This window comes from Galleria mellonella, unplaced genomic scaffold, assembly GCF_026898425.1.
Source record: "Galleria mellonella isolate WM207_F2 unplaced genomic scaffold, CSIRO_AGI_GalMel_v1 utg33, whole genome shotgun sequence".
NCBI lineage: Eukaryota > Metazoa > Arthropoda > Insecta > Lepidoptera > Pyralidae > Galleria > Galleria mellonella.
Window position 1 is genome coordinate 8553421 of NW_026442079.1, and position 20419 is coordinate 8573839.

General features: G+C 30.8%; 1 protein-coding gene across 1 annotated transcript; it reads left to right on the forward strand.

Moving 5' to 3' along the window:
- The first annotated feature begins 6030 nt into the window (after window positions 1-6030).
- Window positions 6031-20247, forward strand: LOC113520105 (D-3-phosphoglycerate dehydrogenase). The gene is made up of 8 exons (XM_026905373.3): window positions 6031-6178; window positions 10975-11116; window positions 11448-11599; window positions 12054-12273; window positions 13640-13772; window positions 15088-15203; window positions 15720-15822; window positions 18504-20247. The coding sequence occupies exons 2-8, from the start codon at window positions 10982-10984 to the stop codon at window positions 18626-18628; spliced, it is 984 nt and encodes a 327-aa protein (XP_026761174.1). The 5' UTR covers window positions 6031-6178; window positions 10975-10981; the 3' UTR covers window positions 18629-20247.
- The last annotated feature ends 172 nt before the right edge of the window (window positions 20248-20419 follow it).

Consider the following 20419-nt stretch of genomic DNA (forward strand, 5'->3'; position numbering starts at 1 on the left):
ACTGAAATTGCGTAAAGATGTTGCATACCAAATATATTATAGGGAGTGCCCCGAGAAATTATCAAATTAAAACCTGCTGCTGGTTTTCACCACTGTACAACCCACAAGCTAAAGTTCCACCCCAACCATCTGGACGAGTGGCGGTCCTTCACTTTTTAAGGCACTTTCTTCCACACACAATATGCTTTGGAATTAACTTCCAGCAGCAGTCTTTTTGAATCGATACGACATCATAACCTAAAAGAAAAGAGTATTATTCCTTTTTAAAATGCTGGCTGCACACCTGCAATGCCATTGGTATTGCGGGTACTCATGGACGGAGGTAATCACTTACTATCAGCTGAGCCGCATGCTCGTTAGCTGTCTGTGTTATAAAAAAATATAGGCGGACACACTTCCTAAAAATTATTGTTTTGACGTCTATTAGTATTAGTATTTAAAAATATTTTGAGGGATCTTATAAAACCTCTCAATTTTTTTTTCCTAAATGTTTCCCATGTACAATAACAACTAGTTACAATTTATATTAAATATGATTATTATATCTAATATAATGATAATGTTACTAACTATCATAGAGTTCATCGTCACTAACAAACTCAATTGTAGTATTCATACATTTTTATAATGTATCATAATGAATTTAAAGTTTTTTTTACGATCTCCGTGGCACAATAGACACGTTACTTCGTAATAAATGAGGTTTCGGGTACAATTTCTGGTGAGCTGATTTAGGAAACAACTTTTTTGAATTGGTTCAAGTCTGAGTGTTCTGAGTTACTTCTCCAGATGTTCGTTTTCTGATATCTTTTAACATTGAGAGATCCTAGCTTGAAGATCAAGCGACTGGTATAATTGTATGTTTCTTTTCTTTTTCACAAGTCGATATCTACGTAAATATATCTTTATATATGCCTACTTCTGAACTATTTATATTTTTACTATACAATGGAATAAATATAAAGGAAAGTTAGTATGTTTCTGTTCTTTCACATCAGTACCAACCAAGTTAGATTTAAAAGCTTCTGATTGTTCAATCACCAACTTAAATTATCAAAATTTTAATGTTTATTTATGGTAACCTTTGAGAAATGGAACGCATTATAGTATATGTTTCTAAATTAGCTCGAGTTTAGCTGTATTAGGTGGTGCCCACAGATGTCCGTTGCCCGGTTTCTTATAATGTAGGATATCCTAGCTTAAGGCCTTTAAGTTAAAATAGCCAATATTGTAATGCAGCTAGTATGAATATGTGGCATTTATTATGGACTAGCCTAGTGTTTTTTAACAAACAAATTATAAATAAATAAAGTATAAAAACTATTGCTGGAAATAAAAATCGAACGAAAGAATATAACTGAAATAGAATACATACGTGATAAATAACAAAGAATCTAATAACCAGTTCTAAATTAAGTACATTTCTGTATCAAATGTATACAATTCATGAAGTCATATGTCAGAGATGATAAACTGTCGTTACTTATTTATATGGATACAATTATTAAGTCATTATCGTGTGAATTGTGTTTTTGCGTTAAACCTCTTAAACGAAGAAATAAAAATATTGCAAACAATCGAACGAATTATATCAGTACCAATTAACGTAAACAATTTACGCAAAACAAGCTATTGGCCCAAATTGTTTTCTGACGATAGCAAAATTCAGGATAAAGTCAGATCAGGATAAAGTTGGTGGATCGGTTTCTTACTGGGTTCATGGTATAGAAATTATATCCACTACCTTCTGTTTAGAGGACTACTGTTTGATCTTTCAGGTTCAACTAACAGCGATTCTGGAGGCACTCAGTGTAATAGACAGAATGGAAAACTTCTCTAATGCTGACTGACTCCAGATCTGCCCTGAAAAGTATATCTGGTTCGGCCTCCCTCCATTCCATCTCAATGGCCATCCGTCAACAAATTAGCGAAATTGAACGAAAAGATGGATGCGTTCAATTGTACTGGGTTAAGGCACATCCTGGAATTCTTGGTAATGAGAGAGTTGATGAACTGCCTACGGTTGGAACTCTAAATCAGGAGATTAAATCCCTTTACGACCGCTTCCCTCTGTCACTCGCCAAATATGCACTTAGACCGAAGACATTAGATAGATGGCAATTTAATTACTCTTGCTCAGAAACAGAAAAACTCATTAAGACATTATTCCCGGATATCAGACAATCACATAAAGCTCTCATGTCATTTAAATTGGACAGCTCCATAACTCGTCTACTTACTGATCATAGAGGAAATCGTCACTATCTTCACAGATACAAACTTGCTGACTCGCCTAACTGCCTTTGTGATGACGTAACCCCACAGACAAACTACCACCTTTTTATCGTCTGCCCACGTTTTGCCAGTAAGCGATTTGATTGTGAAAGTGCAGTACATATTAAAGTCAATATTAAACACTTACAGTAAATATTAAAGACAATGAAAACAGACCTACATTTTTAAATGTAACAAAGAATATACTAATAAAAATTGGTAAAAAAATTAAACTAACCATTTAAACTAGTAATGAACACAAGTAGTTATGTATACATAGATTTTTATATTATAAACATGCATGCTTAACTCGAAAAAAAAAACAGTAAATGTATAAAACAATCGTTATTAGACAATTGTTATATTACAAAGATATAAAAGTTGTCGCATTAAAACATAGCGACAGAAGTAATAGTTCAAATATTATTAAAAAAAAAGTTTACTTCGCGTCTTTGGTTTCTAAGTTAGGATATAATCTATCCGTGAACCAAATTTCATCCAAATCTGTCCTGCAGTTTTAGCATGAAAGAGTAACAGATGTATGGAGATAGCCGTATAGCCTTTACTCGTACTTTAAGGGTATTCGTATCCTTAGCAACTTTCGCATTTATAATGCTAGTAGGATATTTAAGTAAATGAAATTTGCCCGCATACATTTTATCGTCAGTCATCTTATGCTCTAGCATAGAAAGAAGAAAACAAGTAGACAGAATTTTCGAAAATCATATATACAATAAAAAAAGTTCCAGCTAATTCAACTGATCGGTTATTTTACAGCATTTCACAGTGTGATATAATTTCTTTACTTATAAACCTATTAAAATAAAACAAACACCAAATGTTAAGTGGAGCAAAGTGCCACGCATTAGTGAAAACTACATTCAAACCGGTTAAGCTGTTTCTAAGATAAACAAACGTACAGACAAAGAAACATAAGGGTAAACAGACAAAAATTGTAAAAATCTATAAAAATGTACCGCCAATATTTTATTATATGTTACCGCCAGTGTTTTATTGATCTGCATCATGGTTAGCAAAAAGCGAAAAGAAAAAATAGTCCAAAAATCTTCATACTTTAATTAATTAATTAGCTATTACTTACGACTTCATCAATTATATACATATACTATATGGTATGAGGAAGGATTTGGGCTACACTTTATCCTGGTCGCGTAGACAAAGTCGCGGGTAAAAGCTAGTATATAATAGAATAAATCAATGTAATGTTATCTCCGCTTTTGAAGAAAGAAATGTATCCAGTAATGAGATTTAAATATGTTACAATAGTATAATATTTAATAGTAATATTACAAAGAGATCTGATTTGACTGTTTGTTTGTAATGGGTAAACACAATAAAGATTCAATTGATTTAAAAAAAAATTACCTATAGAGAGATAGATACTCTTTATTATTTCCTCCAAAAGATTACAATAGTAAACTTATTATAAATATAAACAATTACAAGAAATAATCATTATTATTATATCATTAAGTTAACATTGTCAGCCAGTAACATAGAAAGCTGTCGAGCTTCCTTAGTTGATATAACTATTAAAGGAAACATTCGATCGTTTGTTTGAACTCAACAATCTCAAAAAATACTTAAACTATAATACTTACAAACTTCTTGCACATATACAAAGCTAATATGTTAGCGAGTGCCCTTACCGTATGTTCTAGGCATAGACTGGGCTACCTCTTTCTTTCCCATGAGTGCCGTAAGAGGCGATCAAGAAAACTTAACGGTCGTGGGATGGGCAGCAGCGTCCCTATTAAAACATCACCAAAGGCTAGTTGCGGTTGCCAATCTGCATACCAAGCGTGGCAACTGCTGGAAAACCCTTACTTTATTGGGGAGACCTGTGTTCAGCAGTAAACAGTTAACCACTAACATAACGATATCAGTAAAGAACATGAGCTATATTTTATATTAAAAAAAAACCGTACGAAGCCGATGGAGGTTACTAGTACGATATATACCAGGGGAAAGGGATTGTTAGCAATGGAGTTTGACAGCCCCATTGCTAGCAATATGACCTATTAGGTCCACCTCCACGTGGTTCCCCCTGGAAACCATCGTGAACAATTTTTGTTGAATTCGTCACGATGGGCTAACTGACCTGCTTCATCTTCACTTATCATTCTTCACTGGTGCCGCGCCGGTGTATATTAATAGCGCGGGTGGGGTTACCATTCCATTACCACCCACTAAAAAAAAAGTACGATATATAGGTATATGCGATATCTGATCAACTGAAATGGTCCAACTAGACAAGTGATAAACTAAGCTATCGGTAGACATGTATTCGTAACCGCAACAGAATAAGACAACCCACATTAGTGTCCCGACCTATCCATGGGAAAACGTATCTTTAATTTGCTCATCTACTTTTCCTATTTGTCTATCTAATTCCAAGTCCTGTGCGAGATAGGTAGATCTCTATTTAGTTCGAAGTTTTCGTTTCCGTTCTACTTTCATAGAAAGTAATTGGTCGTTGATCGGAAACTAATTTCAGGGAGCGACCGATCCAATTTCTTATCGTGGTAAGTAAATATAATTATATAGTAAATAAAAATAGTTATTAGGTTAGGAAAAACACTCGTATAAGATTGAATAGATTACTGAAAGTGTCAGCTGTAAACATGGGCTGACGTAACATTACTATTGGGTCAACGCACAATTGCGTATAGTACACACACGAGCAAACCGCATCTTCGTATTGTGTTATAGCTATCAATGTGCCCGAGTGCCCGTATGCCCGTCTGCTGTTGCTTGTGTCGAGGCACGATGATAATATTTTATGATAACCATGTCGTAGACATATGCACGGAAACGGAATATCGTAAACTTTCTGCGCATATCTATTGCTTTACTAGAGATAACAAGTGTTAAATAATGAGAACACTTAACTTTCATTACGGTTCTAGTAAAACACACAGATTTCATTTGTTTCTATGGTGATTAAAAAAAACCGACTTCACAAAAGTTCAGTTTTCTAAGTTTATATCAGAGTTGCTATTCCTCTAAACAGGTAACGAGTGTATCTTCTGTTTACCTATTGATTTAATACTTCTTTATTAAGGTAATATTTTTGATTGTGCATTGATTAATTTAGCATGATACAGATTGTTATATTATTTGATAGATGACGAAAAGGACAGAAACGGTGGTTAGAATTACTTCAAAATGGCTATGAGTTTTTCGATTTTAAATATTAGTTAGATAGTTTAGATAGATACTCTTTAATCTCCATAGAATTACTAATAAAATTAGTAAACTTGTTATAAATACAAACAATTACAAGAAAATATTACACTAAGAAAACAATGGGCGGCCTTATTGCTAAGAGCGATCTCTTCCAAGCAAACTTAACTCAAAGTAATTAGGATTTTAGAGATTATATATCTCATTAATATAACAAAAGCGAAAGTTTGTGACAATGGACGAACGGATGGCTGTTTGTTACTCTTTGACATAAAAATTACTGAACGGATTTAAATTTAATTTGGTACAAGGATAGGTTATATCCTTATTAAGCATATAGGATACTATATATATTATTGTGGATTATAAAACTAGTGGAATGATGTGAGTGAAAGCTAGCATGAAGCTAGTGGATTATAAAGTGCAATAGGATTTTTTTTCTTCTAATAGCATCATTAAATATTGATAAATAAAGTTATTAATTATGATTTAATACATAATAATAGACAATATATTAATGTCCGATTCCGTTTACATTGCTGCAACGTCAGTAGCCGGCCGGCGAGTATCATATTGTGTCGACAATCGACTGTACACCTCAACCGAAGTTTGCAGTTAGTGAAGTTAGTCTACATCCATCCATCGATTAAGACATACGTTTCGACACGTTTTGCAGTGCTGTTGATCTACAATAAGAGTAAGTAATTTATTCCTTATTATTTTACTTTTTAAATAGGTCAAATTAATTCGTAATATTAGTTCGTCACAATTTTAATCTATAACTCTGTATGTAGAATATTTTTTGTAAAATTAACTCTGTAATGATTCTTGTCGACATTGAAAATAACTTTGTTATGTTATTACACCATTAGTTAATAAATCTTTGTTGAGAACAACAACCCCTCTCCGATAAACCCCGCTTCATAAAAATACCACCTTCCTTCATCAGTTTCATTTTTTAATTCACATTGTAACCACGTACTTGTACTATTTCTACGTAATTAATAAAATTAGTTTTTAAAAAGCAGTTTTAAGCATTCGCCACGTAACACCTTCAAATTTTTGCAATAAGTGTTTGTTGAGGATTGTACTTATTTATTTCAATTATAATATTAACACAGGTGGCAATTCAATAATCGTTTTCATATACAATTACGCGATATCGATATTATAATATTATTTTATAATAATAGTCCGGTCAATTTAGACATTCGAAGCTACCTAAATTTCCATCAAGCTGAAAATCAGTAAGATTGTTTAAAATATGATTAAAAATAAAATTTGAAAGTTCCCCATCTTTCCCCTGTATGAAAAAAAAAATTCAAGGTCAAAGATGAAAAAAGAGAGTTTTTCGCGATTTTCAGCAAAACAGTAAGTTTTATCATAAAAATACTGCAGACAAAAATTGTAGATCATAAAATTGTCTACAAAAAATGTATCAATACTTTTTTTCTTTCAAGCCACTGTTTTTGAGATACGAGTATAATGATTCAAAAAGTTGTAATCGTTATAATATGCACACGTTTCCACGCCACCTATGAGGTAGTGTACTTAGCGCGTTTTTTTTAACGTGGTTTCCCCAGTAGGCCTACTCCACGGGTCGGTTGTGATCCTGTTTAATATGAAACTATTGCAAAATAATGAATATTAGCAGAGATTGAAAATATAAAAATTTAAGTAAAAAAAAGTACTGAACTTTAATCATCCAAGTCCTAACTTTCAAATTTTTCTTCTTGATCTTGTTCTTCTTTATCTTCATCATGAATGCTGATTCACTGGAACATAATCTAGTTCAAGGAGGACTTACTGTGGTTGTACTGGTTTCTTGTTCTTCACGTTGCCTTTTATTAGTTGCAGCAATATAAGACTTTCGAATATAATTTTTACGACAATTTTCATGTATTGTCACAGATTACTGATTTTTAAGTTATTCCAAAAATTTATGTGCTCTTTCCACACTTGCATTAAATAATGTCTTCATACCACGTTCAACAGTAACAACTTCACTTTCAGTTAAAAGTTTAGCACAAATTAAACAATATTCTAACATTTTTGTTATAAAACTCAAAACAGCACGATATAGGTCAGGATAAACACGTATTTTCACTACCGACTGACGTAAAAGACTAACGGTATTTCACTTATAATATTATAGCAGGTATAAGACCCTAGCCATGCACACAATTGAACAGGGGACAGATGTTGTCTCAAGGTTAAAATGGCATATAAATTAAGAAACTGAGTTTAATTTTACCTGATATTCTTATAGTTATAACTTATGTATATTTCATATTATAAGTGTAAGTTACAATGACCGATAGAAAAATATTTAAACATATATTACAACTATAGGGATGTATATACGTGGCGTACTCATGCATATTATGACGAATACAACTTTTACAATTTTTGAATCGTTATATCTCTGAAACAGTGACTTATAGAAAAAAAGTATTGATATATTTTTTATAGATAATTTAATGATCTACAATTTTAGTCTGAGGTATTTTTCTGATAAAACTTACCGTTTTGCTGAAAATCGCGAAAAACTCATTTTTTTGACATTTGACCTTGAATAATTTTTTTTCCATATAGAGGAAAGATGGAGCACTTTCAAATTTAATTTTTAATAATATTTTAAACAATCTTACAGATTTTAGCTTGGTGGGAATTTAAGCAGCTTTAATCTTATTTTTTCATCTAATTTGACCGGACTATAGGTAGAATAAGTTTGTTGCAAAAAATGTAAGGTCAGGGTGTTTATCTTGAATTATATATTAGGTATTAAAAATTTATTTTACTCCTGGAAAATATACATAGTTGTTGGATATTTATCTAATATTGTTCGAAATCACATACACTTATATTTGTAGAAATAGTAAAGATAAATCCTTACAGAAAGATAGAAATTTATTACCTAATATATAATTATGAAAAGTTTTGAATTGTTTTAGAGCTGTAAAATGTTGTATAGACTATATTTGTTTGTTTTTATAGTCTATTTAAATAGAACTTAGATAACTATGTTTTGTTGCAAATATAACAAAACTACACACTGAATAAAATTACTAATTAGTCATTTAATGAATTAATTTCATTTGTTTATTGAACATCAATAAACAGTCTTAAGAAGATCATTCCAATTCGTTTGTAAGTACTATTTAAGTAGATTTTTTTTAATGGGTTATAATGAAATGGTAACCCCGCCTTCGCTAACGGTATAGACTGGCGGTGCACCAATGAGGGATGATAGGTGAAGATAAAAAGTCAGGTCAGTTAGCCCATCGTGAGGAATTCAACAAGAATTGTTCACGATGGTTTCCAGGAGGAACCACGTGGAGGTCGACCTAATAGGGCATATTGCTAGCAATGGGACTGTTAAACTCCATTGCTAACAATCCCTTTACCCCCTATTTAAGTAGATTAAGATTACTTTTGTGTTTATAATATTAATATTGATTTGTGTACTTCATATATACATGTACGACATAAGTCCACGACACAAGGTTAGCGCACGTGCTAACCTTTATTGGTTGTAACAGGATAATTCCAAGAGTATCCTGAATAAATTCTTCTCTATACCAATATAACAAATGTATAAGCTATTTGTGCCTTCTTGAAGCCTTGAAAGATATTCTTCTTCTCAGTTAATAACTATGTCCTGGTAACGCAGAGTTGAGGTTGAGTTCAAGTATTTCATTGGTACAATTCTAGAATACGAATTGTACCAATGAAATACTTAACCATTACTGATATACATTTCTTTTTTATTTTGGTACTAACTGTTTATCATGGTTCTGATAAATGGGAGACAGGCGTGACAGATATGTATGAATATATAATCTATCCATGTACCAAATTTCGAATTCATTCAAAGGTTCCAGTGATTAGGTAACAAACATACTTTTTTACATTCATATGATTATACAAATTCATATGATATTAGTAGTTTTAGTAGGATAAAGTAATATTTTAAATTTTATCCCCCAATAATTACTGATTTTAATATTGCTAAGATTATTTATTATTATCTATTATTATTAGGACTAACATAGGAGTAAACATATTCAATTAAGAAAACATTCACCAAAATTGGTTTACACACATTGTACACGCATTGTGTATTTACAAATATACACATATAATACAGTTAATATTTCATACGTTTTAAACAATAAAGTTGTTGAAAAATTCATCCATTATTGAATCGACATATTATTTAGTTTATTATAATGGTAGTAACTAATAAACAATTAATCATTCGTTCAGATGATCATATGAATACAACAACAACCCTAGCTATCTAATTAGGAGCAGTAGTCGATCTTCTTTTAAGGGAACAGATTTGTTCCCAGCAATAAGGATGAATTTAAATATTAAATTGTAAAAATATTTTATTATACAATTAGGTGCATATCACTCTACATGTTAGGTATTGCACACAATACTCATATTACAATATGCAATTCAGTTGCGATGCGCTAACACAAAGTAGATGCGTTTGCATTATTTTCTCGAATTTATTACACAAGCATTATTTCTTGGAACATATAATATATATATATATATATATATATATATATATATATATATATATATGGTTAAGTACTTACCTTCTGCATCTACATTTACTTCATCATCATCGTCATGTCAGACTTTAACTGTTCACTGCAGAACATAGGCCACCCTCTATTGGGATACTCTGTCAGTACTCGCTATGCTCAGGAGGCAGATTGGCCACCGCAGTTAGTCTTTGGTAATGTTTTAAGAGGGACGCTGCTGCCCATCCCTCAACCATTATGTTCCCTTTGTCGCCACATACGACATCTACGGAAAAGGAAGAAGTGGCTCCATTCTATATCAGGACTGCACGGCAACTACTTATACTTACTAGAATAATATTAAAATATATATCTAAAAACGAAAACCTCTCAAAAACCCTGAATTTAGAAATTAAATACTTTTTTTTTAAATATATTTTATGGGATAAAATTGGATTGGTAATTCCACATGAGTCTTCGACCTGAGGGTCGAAGGGCTAATAATATAGCAATTCGGCTGTTAGACCCCATTACGCAATCCCTTCCCCCCGTTTTTCAGGTTTGGTTGCACTAATATATGGTTTATTAATATAAATAAATGAATATGCTTACATACACCCAGAACTATCTCATTTGACATTACAATCCTGATCACTTTAAATTTTAATATTAATACGCACTAGTCGTTTTCCATGGCTTTGTCTGTGTGAATCAATTATAAAGTATCTTTTAGGATATAACTTACTTGTGTACAAAATTCCATTCAAATCCGTTTAGCCGTTTCAAAGTGTGATTAAGTAAAACATACATCTTTAAACATTTTCATATATATAAGATGAGTAGAATTTAAAAGGATTTGTATTAAAAATTAATATTTAATTAATGTATGTATGAATATTATTAGTTTTTAAGAAATTATGTTAATTAAAAAATGTATTCTTTTTATCAACAGATCAAAAATGAGCTTTGAAATCAAAACAGTTCTGATCGTTGATGGAGTTGGCGCAAACTGCGCTGAGATCCTGAGTTCCCATGGAATCCAGGTTACCACCAAGGCTAAAATAACAAAGGAGGAGTTATTGAAAGAAATTCCTGTAAGTACACAGTGTGTTTATTATTTCTTAATATAGTGGAGAAGAGATTATTAATAATGAAACTAGTGATCCTACTGCTAGCAGCAGAAAAGTTCAACTTCTATGCGGTCTTTTCTGGAAACCATCGTAGTTAATACCTGGTGAACTTTTCACGATAGGTCAACTGACCTGGCTTTATTATCCCTCACTAGAACCCTGTCAGTGAGTACTCATAGTGCAGGCGGAGTTCCCACTTAATTGTCAACCTTATAGATTGTTTTCTTCTGAAATTCTAAATAACTCTTCTAGCTGAATACTAGTCATAAAAATGATTAAAAATTATGCTCCTCAGAATTATGACGCCTTGGTAGTGAGGTCTGCGTCCCAGGTGACAAAGGAGGTGCTGGAGGCTGGTACAAAATTGAAAGTGGTGGCACGCGCAGGCGCGGGCGTCGACAACATCGACGTCATAACTGCTGGGCAGAAACGAATTGGTGTTATAAAGTTAGTGATTTTTTCATTTCATATATACACCATTAGACTGTCTATTGTTTTAGCTAGATTTAGTTTAGTTTCATATTAACATTTTAATATGATCATCTAATGTGGTATTTAATATTACAATTCCTATCTACTTGCTTGCTTATTAATTGTTTTAAGCTACTATTCAAATTGAAACTTAAATTTTCGAAAGCTACTGCTTAGATACAACGTTTGAAGTACAAATTCAAAAGACACAAAATAACCATTCGAACACAATTTTGTACGTATAAATTCTTTTTAATTGTAATGATATAGGTATCTCTTTTTATTTTGAAATTCAACAACGGACGTGGAAACTTCAAAGTAAAGTTATTTAATAGCTATAATGTATGTATGTATGTTTTATATTTGAATTTCATAAATAATATACCTACATATATACACGCATCTGTGTTATAATGTTATTATATTTCAGTGCACCTGGTGCTAACGCTCTGAGTGCTTGTGAACTTACTTGTGCACTCACGATGGCTCTAGCAAGACACATCGTACCAGCTGCCACCGACTTTAAGAACGGAAGGTGGGAACGTACCAAGTACACTGGAACTGAGCTTAACGGCAAAACCCTGGCCATTATTGGGCTTGGTCGTGTTGGCAGGGAAGTTGCTGTACGCATGAAAGCCTTCGGAATGTCGGTAAGTAGTAGAATTTCATTAACTATTGCCTGTCTCGATAGAACTTAAAAGCGTTACCAGTTATGCTGATCGAAGTGTGACAACGTTACGATTTTACCTGCGAATATTCAATATTTTTGTTTGATTATTTAAAAACTGCTCTGCTAGGAAGTTAAAATCATTGAATATATTACATATAAATCTACCACTAAAACCTTCATATTTTGTTTAGATTTTTCAAATACTTTTTTTTGCGATTAAAATTCAAAATTGCAGTGGTTCTTAATGAATAGGTAATTAAGTTTTTTTGAAATTATAACAAAAAAACTCTGTAAGTAAAATTAGTAACAAATCAAAACATACAATTAATCATTTGTTTATATTTTTGTTGAGTTTTTAACAGACATATAAAATAAGACATTTATAAATTATATACTATGAACATGCAGAGTTGAAAAAATAATTCTGTTGTGTAAGTTTAAAAAAATTAGACAAAAATCATGATGATATTATAAAAATAATTAGTTTTTGTCACCATGTATTACCTGACATGTCTTTGCCTGCAATGTAACACAAACAAGTAACTATAGACTTGCCTCTCATTTCATATCATACTATATTATCTGTCTTTATAATAATGACGTAATCATTCAGCAATTAATTAGGTAATAAGCAAATTAAAAACACACTTATTGCGAATTGCGATGCGATATTTCAACAAGCTTATGTGACACATATATGTCTTGTATTCCCCTTCATAACCTCTGAAGGTGATAAAAAGCGACTAAGGGAACTTAATGATCAAGGGATAGGCAGCAGCGTCTCTCTTTAAACATCACCAAAGTCTAACTCAGTTGCCAAACTGTCTGCCAAGCGTGGCAACTATTGGCAAAACTCTTCTTATGAGAAAGGCCTATGTTCAGTAGTGGACAGTTATAAAATAATAATAATGTCTTGTATTCGTTAAATTATTATTATTTTTAATATTATCATAAAATGCAAGTGCAACGCGAAATTTACCTAGCAGCTGCGAAATCCTAAATGGCTTCCTTTTTATCCTAGATCATTCATATGTCCTGATTACGCGAACCAAACTGTGATAATAGTTGTTCATTGACAAATTTATATATATAATAATCGCCTTTTACCATAACTTTAAATATTTCCTCTTCTTGTATAAAACAAATGTTTGATTGAATAACAAAATTTTTTACGAATACGATACTGAATAGAAAAAATTCTTACATAAGCTCCTTTTCTCGCCAACTCACCAGTAATTCACGATAAAAAACTTTCAGTTTTCTCATTATTCTTTCAAATGAATCTTTTCATCTGAAATACAAAAGTGAACAGTTAAATAAATTGTTATTATATATTGCTATTACAGATTGTGGGATTTGATCCATTTGTGAACGCAACTCAATGCGAGGAGTTCAACACTACTAGGTTGGACCTTGATCAAATCTGGCCTATTGCTGACTACATCACTCTCCATACGCCGCTCATTGCATCCACTCGAAGTGAGTATATATATATAACTTATACTAATAATACAGATAGCGACCTCTACTTCAGCGATTCCCAAAGTGGGTCCCGTAAAAGTCATTAGTGTTCCTCGAAATTGAATATTTTTGGCTGTTAAATAATACAACAGTTAAATACAAATATCATTTTGAAATAACACAAAATATGTAATGAGAAGAACTCATTACTGACTTACACTGCAACATATCTGATAAAAGTTTTTGTTTTTATTAAAATTACCTTGCTTCCAATCATGGTTTCCAATCATTTGACATGGGATTGCATAGCACCGTTCCTTATAGCAGTTTATGGGGGAGATCTTTGTTAAACAGTAGACAGCTAATCGCTAATATGTTGATGACAATGATGATATAGAGTCCCATAAAGTAAAAGTTATTTGGTGTATGTTCCCTTATCTTAAAAGTTTATTAAAAAAATCTCTTTCTTTTTTAAATTCAGTTAATTAGTTTCAAGGTTTTGAGATTAGCGTTAACAAACTTGGAGACAGCGGATTTTTATATTAAGATATGAATAATTCTGTTTTATTTGCGTAAGAATGATATAGATATATCTTATCGAATCTTCAATCGCATCCTATGTTTTTTTCATATACTTACAAGTAATTTATTTGCCATGAAAGTCTAAAGATAATTCATTTGTTATCAGACTTTAGTATAAAAATAAATGGACGACTTGACTGCGTCTATATAACAGAGGTCAATAATTGATGACCTTCACTTGTAAATTCACTCTAAAATTGAATTGAAATAAACCGGTTATCGTTATAAAAATTTGTTTTTGTCTACTTATATACACATTAATCCATCTAGAAGACGTCCTAGCTCGTCTGTCATTATTGCTATCATTCACTTATCGCACCAAAAATTATAATAATTCAATTGAACCGGAGTTCATTCAATGATATTATAATCAAAGAAAAAAGAGCGTTGAATGTGAAAGTTGATTATTATTTTTGATCACAATTAAATGTGCATTTTCGTGCAAATGGCAAACAAACAAAATTTATCTACTAATATTGTTTTAATAATTTATTGAATACTTATATCTGCCTTGGCTATATTCGGAAAGTTTTTTTTTTTTAGTTATTTTCTAGCGTATTAATAGATAAACTTAGATATCTTACTATATTATAATACAACACATTTTAAAAATTATGTTCAGACTAGATGTATTACGTTATAGATTTAATATAGTGCCAATCTACAACTTACGCAGTTATATAATATTAGTTTCATGTATACTATATAACCGTGTCACTTAACTAATTATAAATTTTTATTCATCGTATAGATCTTATAAACGCTGACGTATTAGCTCATTGCAAGAAAGGGGTAAAGATAATAAACGTGGGTCGAGGTGGATTGATAAATGAGGAAGATCTTCTAAACGCACTTAACTCCGGACAGGTAAGTTTTTTTTACTAATATCATTATAGTGTTTTATGTAATATATAATGACAAAAGTTTTGAACTCTGTAATTGTTACATTATATATACAGTTCATATATTATGTACATAGAGATCTAGATGGAGCGTCAAATGTCAAAATGTCTCAAAAAACGGTAAGTACGATGACGCCGATGTGTTGTCTTTTCATATTGTTTTATGTTTTTGCTGTGCGAATGTCTATAACTATAATATTGATAGTTTTATTTAAAAACTTTTTAAATTTTCGCGGATATCTTTATACTTAATATACATAATTAACTGACTTTTATCACTTATTTATTTAGTAACAACTCATTAATTATTTATTACTATTATATTAAGTTTAAAGATTATTATTTTGTTATTATAATACTTCTAAAAAATACGATATTTTAGCATTTATGGAATGAAAATGGCTAGGTGCTGTTGATTTAATTTATATCCACATCTAAAACTTTACTACATACCTACTAATTGTATTTGAACGGTACATAGGTTGGTGGGGCGGCTTTGGATGTGTTTGAAGAGGAGCCGCCGACGAACCCAATAACTCTACAAATAATACAGCATCCGTCTGTTCTCGGCACACCACATTTGGGTATTTATATCTTATTAATACTTTTCAGTTAATCGTAAAGGGTATACTAAGTCGAAACCCAGTGATAGCATACATGAAATCAACTTTTCTCAAGGAATAATTCAAAATTTCAAATTCTGTATGTATCAGACTAGACTTGCGATCACTAGATCGATTTAGTATGAGCAATGATAAAATATTTTGACCTTGAATATGATTTTTAGAGAAATTGCTCAGTTTCATTAATACTGTCCTTTGTTTATCTCAGTATAGCCTTTACGATTTATTCTGTATTTGCATATGTAAAAATTTATATAGATTCTTGAATATAGAATTAATACGGACAAAGCCACGAGTTACCAGCTTTTGATAATAAAAATCAATTGTCACCAAATTATATCATACTAGCTGTATCCAGCAGCTTCGTTCGTAATGTTGACGTAATGTTGAATAAACCTTTCCCTAGTGAGTTATCGAATACAAGAAGTTAGCTGTTAGTTACAGAGACTAGCTCATTCAAAGAAACAAACAAACTCTAGGATAGATATCTCTTTTGAATTTTGTGTGATCTCTATAGTCAATACCCTTGAGTAAGATTCAGTGAATCTATTGAAGTAAGTAGAATGCTACAGTACGGGTTTTCATTATTACCATGTCATATTACTCAATCATATAGGAAATAATATAATCATACTAGACGCCGTATTCACCTACTGGGGTCTATACCTCAGTAGTTTGATTTAGTTACTTTTCTCCTTATGAAAATTATTTCAAAATTTAGACAGTATTCGATTGGATCATTCAGTGATAATCGAACATTCATTTCTGCTTATCCATGCGCGAAAACTCCAGCTTTCATATAGCGCAGTTTAAATTTGAACACCGCACGACCGCTCCATTGTGTTGTTGCGTTGTTGAAAATTTTGTAATGTTCTGTACGAAAACTGCCGAGTTTTTGCACACGGTGGCGCTGTGCATATTTCATGCGCATTAATATAATTTCTCCCTTTGTATTTCAGTAGCGACTAATAATTATCCAGGAAAAAGTTACATTTTTACTCGACTACTAGAATTCGGAATGGAAAACAGTCTGATAGCCCGTCTATTAGAATGTGGTAACTCACCCTTATAGACAAAAACAACCTATGGGTTTGACAGATTGCATAGCGTATCAATATTGCCCATAGTAGTTACTATTCGTAGTATTACCATTCCTACGGACTAAAATACACTAGTGGAAAAAATTAAAGGATCAGAAAAAATGTCAAATTTTTTGAGGTTTTTCAAGTTTCCTTTAAAAGTGGTCGTATTGGAATTTAAAAAAAAGGATTTTTAAGCTCAATGTTTCTAGTTTTGAGATCTTATGATGAAAAAAATTTTTAAGCAACGTGTTCTGCTCTATCCTAATGATGACCGAAACGATAATTTTTTCTAAATTTTTTTGGTTTTTTTTTTGGTCTACGAACTTGGAAAAAAATTTTCTAACTTGTCCACTATATGGATCGGATAGCATGTTCATTCTGCTTTAATTTGCTTTTTTGCAAAGTTCGATACTTATCGCTGAGATATCGAACTTTGAATGAAAAAGGATCTTTTTGTCTTGAACCATCAATATCTCAGCAACCGCTGATCACACAAGGAAATTAAGGAGGGTTAGAAAAAGAAGGGGTAAAAAAATTTTGAAAAGTTTTCGTTTCAGTTATCATTTGGATTGAGCAGAACACGTTGCTTAAAAAATGTTTCCATCATAAGATCTCAAAACTAGAAACTTTGAGCTTTAAAATCCTTTTTTTTTTTAATTCCAATACGACCATTTTTAAAGGAAATACAGCTACTTGAAAAACCTCAAAAAATTTGTAATTTTTTCTGATCCCTTAATTTTTTCCACTAGTGTATCATATAGTAATTTATGAGCGCTCATAATTTTTCCTTACCAAAATGTGACATATATATACGTCGCAATTATTCTTCCTTTATTTTTATATTTTTGTCTGATTCAAATTAAAATGTGAATAATCATTTATTTCTCATCTCATAACCTGATTTAAAAAAATCCTCCGCTAACGAACTGAAACGTTAATCATAAAATAATATTTTTATTAAGTCGTTTAAATTTGGAAATTAGATAGATAAAAAGTATTTAAATAATTTCGAAACAAAAGACGCAAAGATTTTAGTGGTAGATTTATATATAACATTAGATATTTTATTAAAAAATTATGAACGCTTTTAATTGCCCTTTAGACCGAAATACATGCAGGCACATCTGACGACTTTCTTTTTCTGATAAAGTGCTAAAACTACTATTTTCAATTAATTTGGGACGTTTATTTAATACAATTAAATAAAGTAGTTTAGTAGTTAGTTTTAGATAAGTTTTATATTGTAATTAACTAAATGTTTTAATAGTATTAATTATTTGTTATTTGTTTTCTGATCATATCATGTAGATTAATGATGAAATCGTTAGATCATATCATGTAGATTAACTATACAATCATTACATCATATCATGTAGTTTAATGATAAAATCATTAGTTCATATCATCTACATTAATAATAAAATCATTAGACATACCATGTTGATTAAATATAAAATCATTAATTCTCACATAATTAATAGTAGAAAATAGTAACATAGTAGACCTTGGTAACATTGTGGACTTTGGTAATAAGTAGTGACCTTATTATTAATTTTCAAGGTGCCTCGACAAAAGAAGCTCAACTCAGAGTAGGCCAAGAAATAGCTGAGCAGTTGGTAAACCTCATCAAACCTGGAACCTACTCTACTCCTCTAGCAGAAGTCACTCGTGTTCTTCAAAAGTAATTAATAAAATATTCCGCTTAATTGTTATGATTGAAATATTGTTGTTGATGAAATTTAATTCATTTGTGTGTGTGACAAAATTGTAAAAATAAATTGATTAAATTAACTGTGGTGTCTGTGTCTGTCGTTATGTTAGATTCTATATTTTAGTCTTCCTTTTATTAAAATTAAATTTGATAACGTAATAGTTGTTTGTACATCCTATAATTGTTATTTAATAAAACATTCATATATATGTATAATTACGAGACACACAAACATTGGCATTTCTAATAAACTTATGAATTTTGGTTTAACTTTTTTTAGAGATCTAGGTCGCACACATTTATATTATCGGTACTTCTTTAATAATCTTTTTACTTTATTTTTACATTTAAACATTTTAAACATTTACGACGACTTCAAAAGCAATTATTTTTCTTTAAAAAAATATATTTTGTTTAATTAAAATTATTTATTTTAATTTAACAGTTATATTCAAGTCGCTTTCTTATTTCGGATTCTTTATGCAAAATAGAATAAATCAAAACTCTGTATACGCTGTCAGGGTACCACAAAAAATAAGTCGGTCAGTAACCACCACGATTTTCCAGGGGGAACCACGTGGATGCAGGTCGACACCACATGGTTCATAAAAAATATTGCCAGAAATGAGATCTTTAGATCCCATTTCTAACAGTCCCTATCTCCCCTGCCCATTAGATGAAAATAAATGCACTCAAATATTGTTTATATTAATACCTTATTAAAACTATATAATAAAAACTATAGTATATATTTAGTTGCATCCCGCGGTTTTACATGCATGATTCAGTATATAAAGTACACTATTTGCTAATTTAGGATCAAACTTACCAGTGTACCATTTTTCTTTTTAATCCGTTTAGTAGCTTTTACGGGAAAGGCTAATAAAAACATTAATTGCATATAAGTCTTTATCTATGAGTATTTAGTGTTACTCATTTCTTTTTATTTTTATTATTTTTTATTTTACTAAGGATTTTTCATTTTATGAAATACATACTGTATACAGCATAAAATATTGTCTTTTTTTGCTTACTTAGTTTTAAGTGCACTTTTTTTTTATTATAATGTCACATTACAAATTATGTAATAGTTATCTAAAGAGTTATTTGTGTTGATTTATTGTGTACTCAATCTTTTTTTTATTATAATATTTTTTTTTTGCAAATGAAAACTATTTTGATTTGTTACTAAACTAAAGACACATACGATATTTTTCTTCACTTACATTTACTATACTTGTTTAGACGTCGGTAAGTACACATATTTTTTTTTTATATATTTTCTATTAATATCATTTTTAGTTATATATTATTGTCTAAAAAGTAAGTTGTTTTGAGTTAAACTTTTATTTTAATTGTACCCTTTATCTCGAAATAAAATTATCCATTCCTATTTGTTGTTACATGTTTGCCATACTTATTAATAATTATAAGTATGGTATACAGCATTTTTTATACTTTTTTAGATGTAAGTAATTTTAAATACACTTCTATAATAGTTCCTTAATTGCAATTGCTTAAAAAGTTTCTTGGTTTGTTTACTGAAACTGTTGTTTGGTTTGTGTTTTTATTAAAATAAGATTATTAATTCTATTTATTTTTATTTTATTTCACACCTTCACCTACTATATTAATACAATATGAACAGAACTGCTTTAGTAAGATCCTCTGTCTATGAAAGTATATCATTGCCATTAATACAATTTTAAGTTCATTAAAAACTTGTAGAGCTCACTTTATAGGTGTTATAGGTTTGTGTTACCGT

Coding starts and splice junctions, on each gene's coding strand:
- LOC113520105 (XM_026905373.3), top strand. CDS start 10,982: ATGAGCTTTGAAATCAAAACAGTTCTGATCGTTGATGGAGTTGGCGCA. Junction 11,600..12,053: donor AAACGAATTGGTGTTATAAA/GTTAGTGATTTT, acceptor ATTATATTTCAG/TGCACCTGGTGCTAACGCTC. Junction 13,773..15,087: donor GCTCATTGCATCCACTCGAA/GTGAGTATATAT, acceptor TTCATCGTATAG/ATCTTATAAACGCTGACGTA.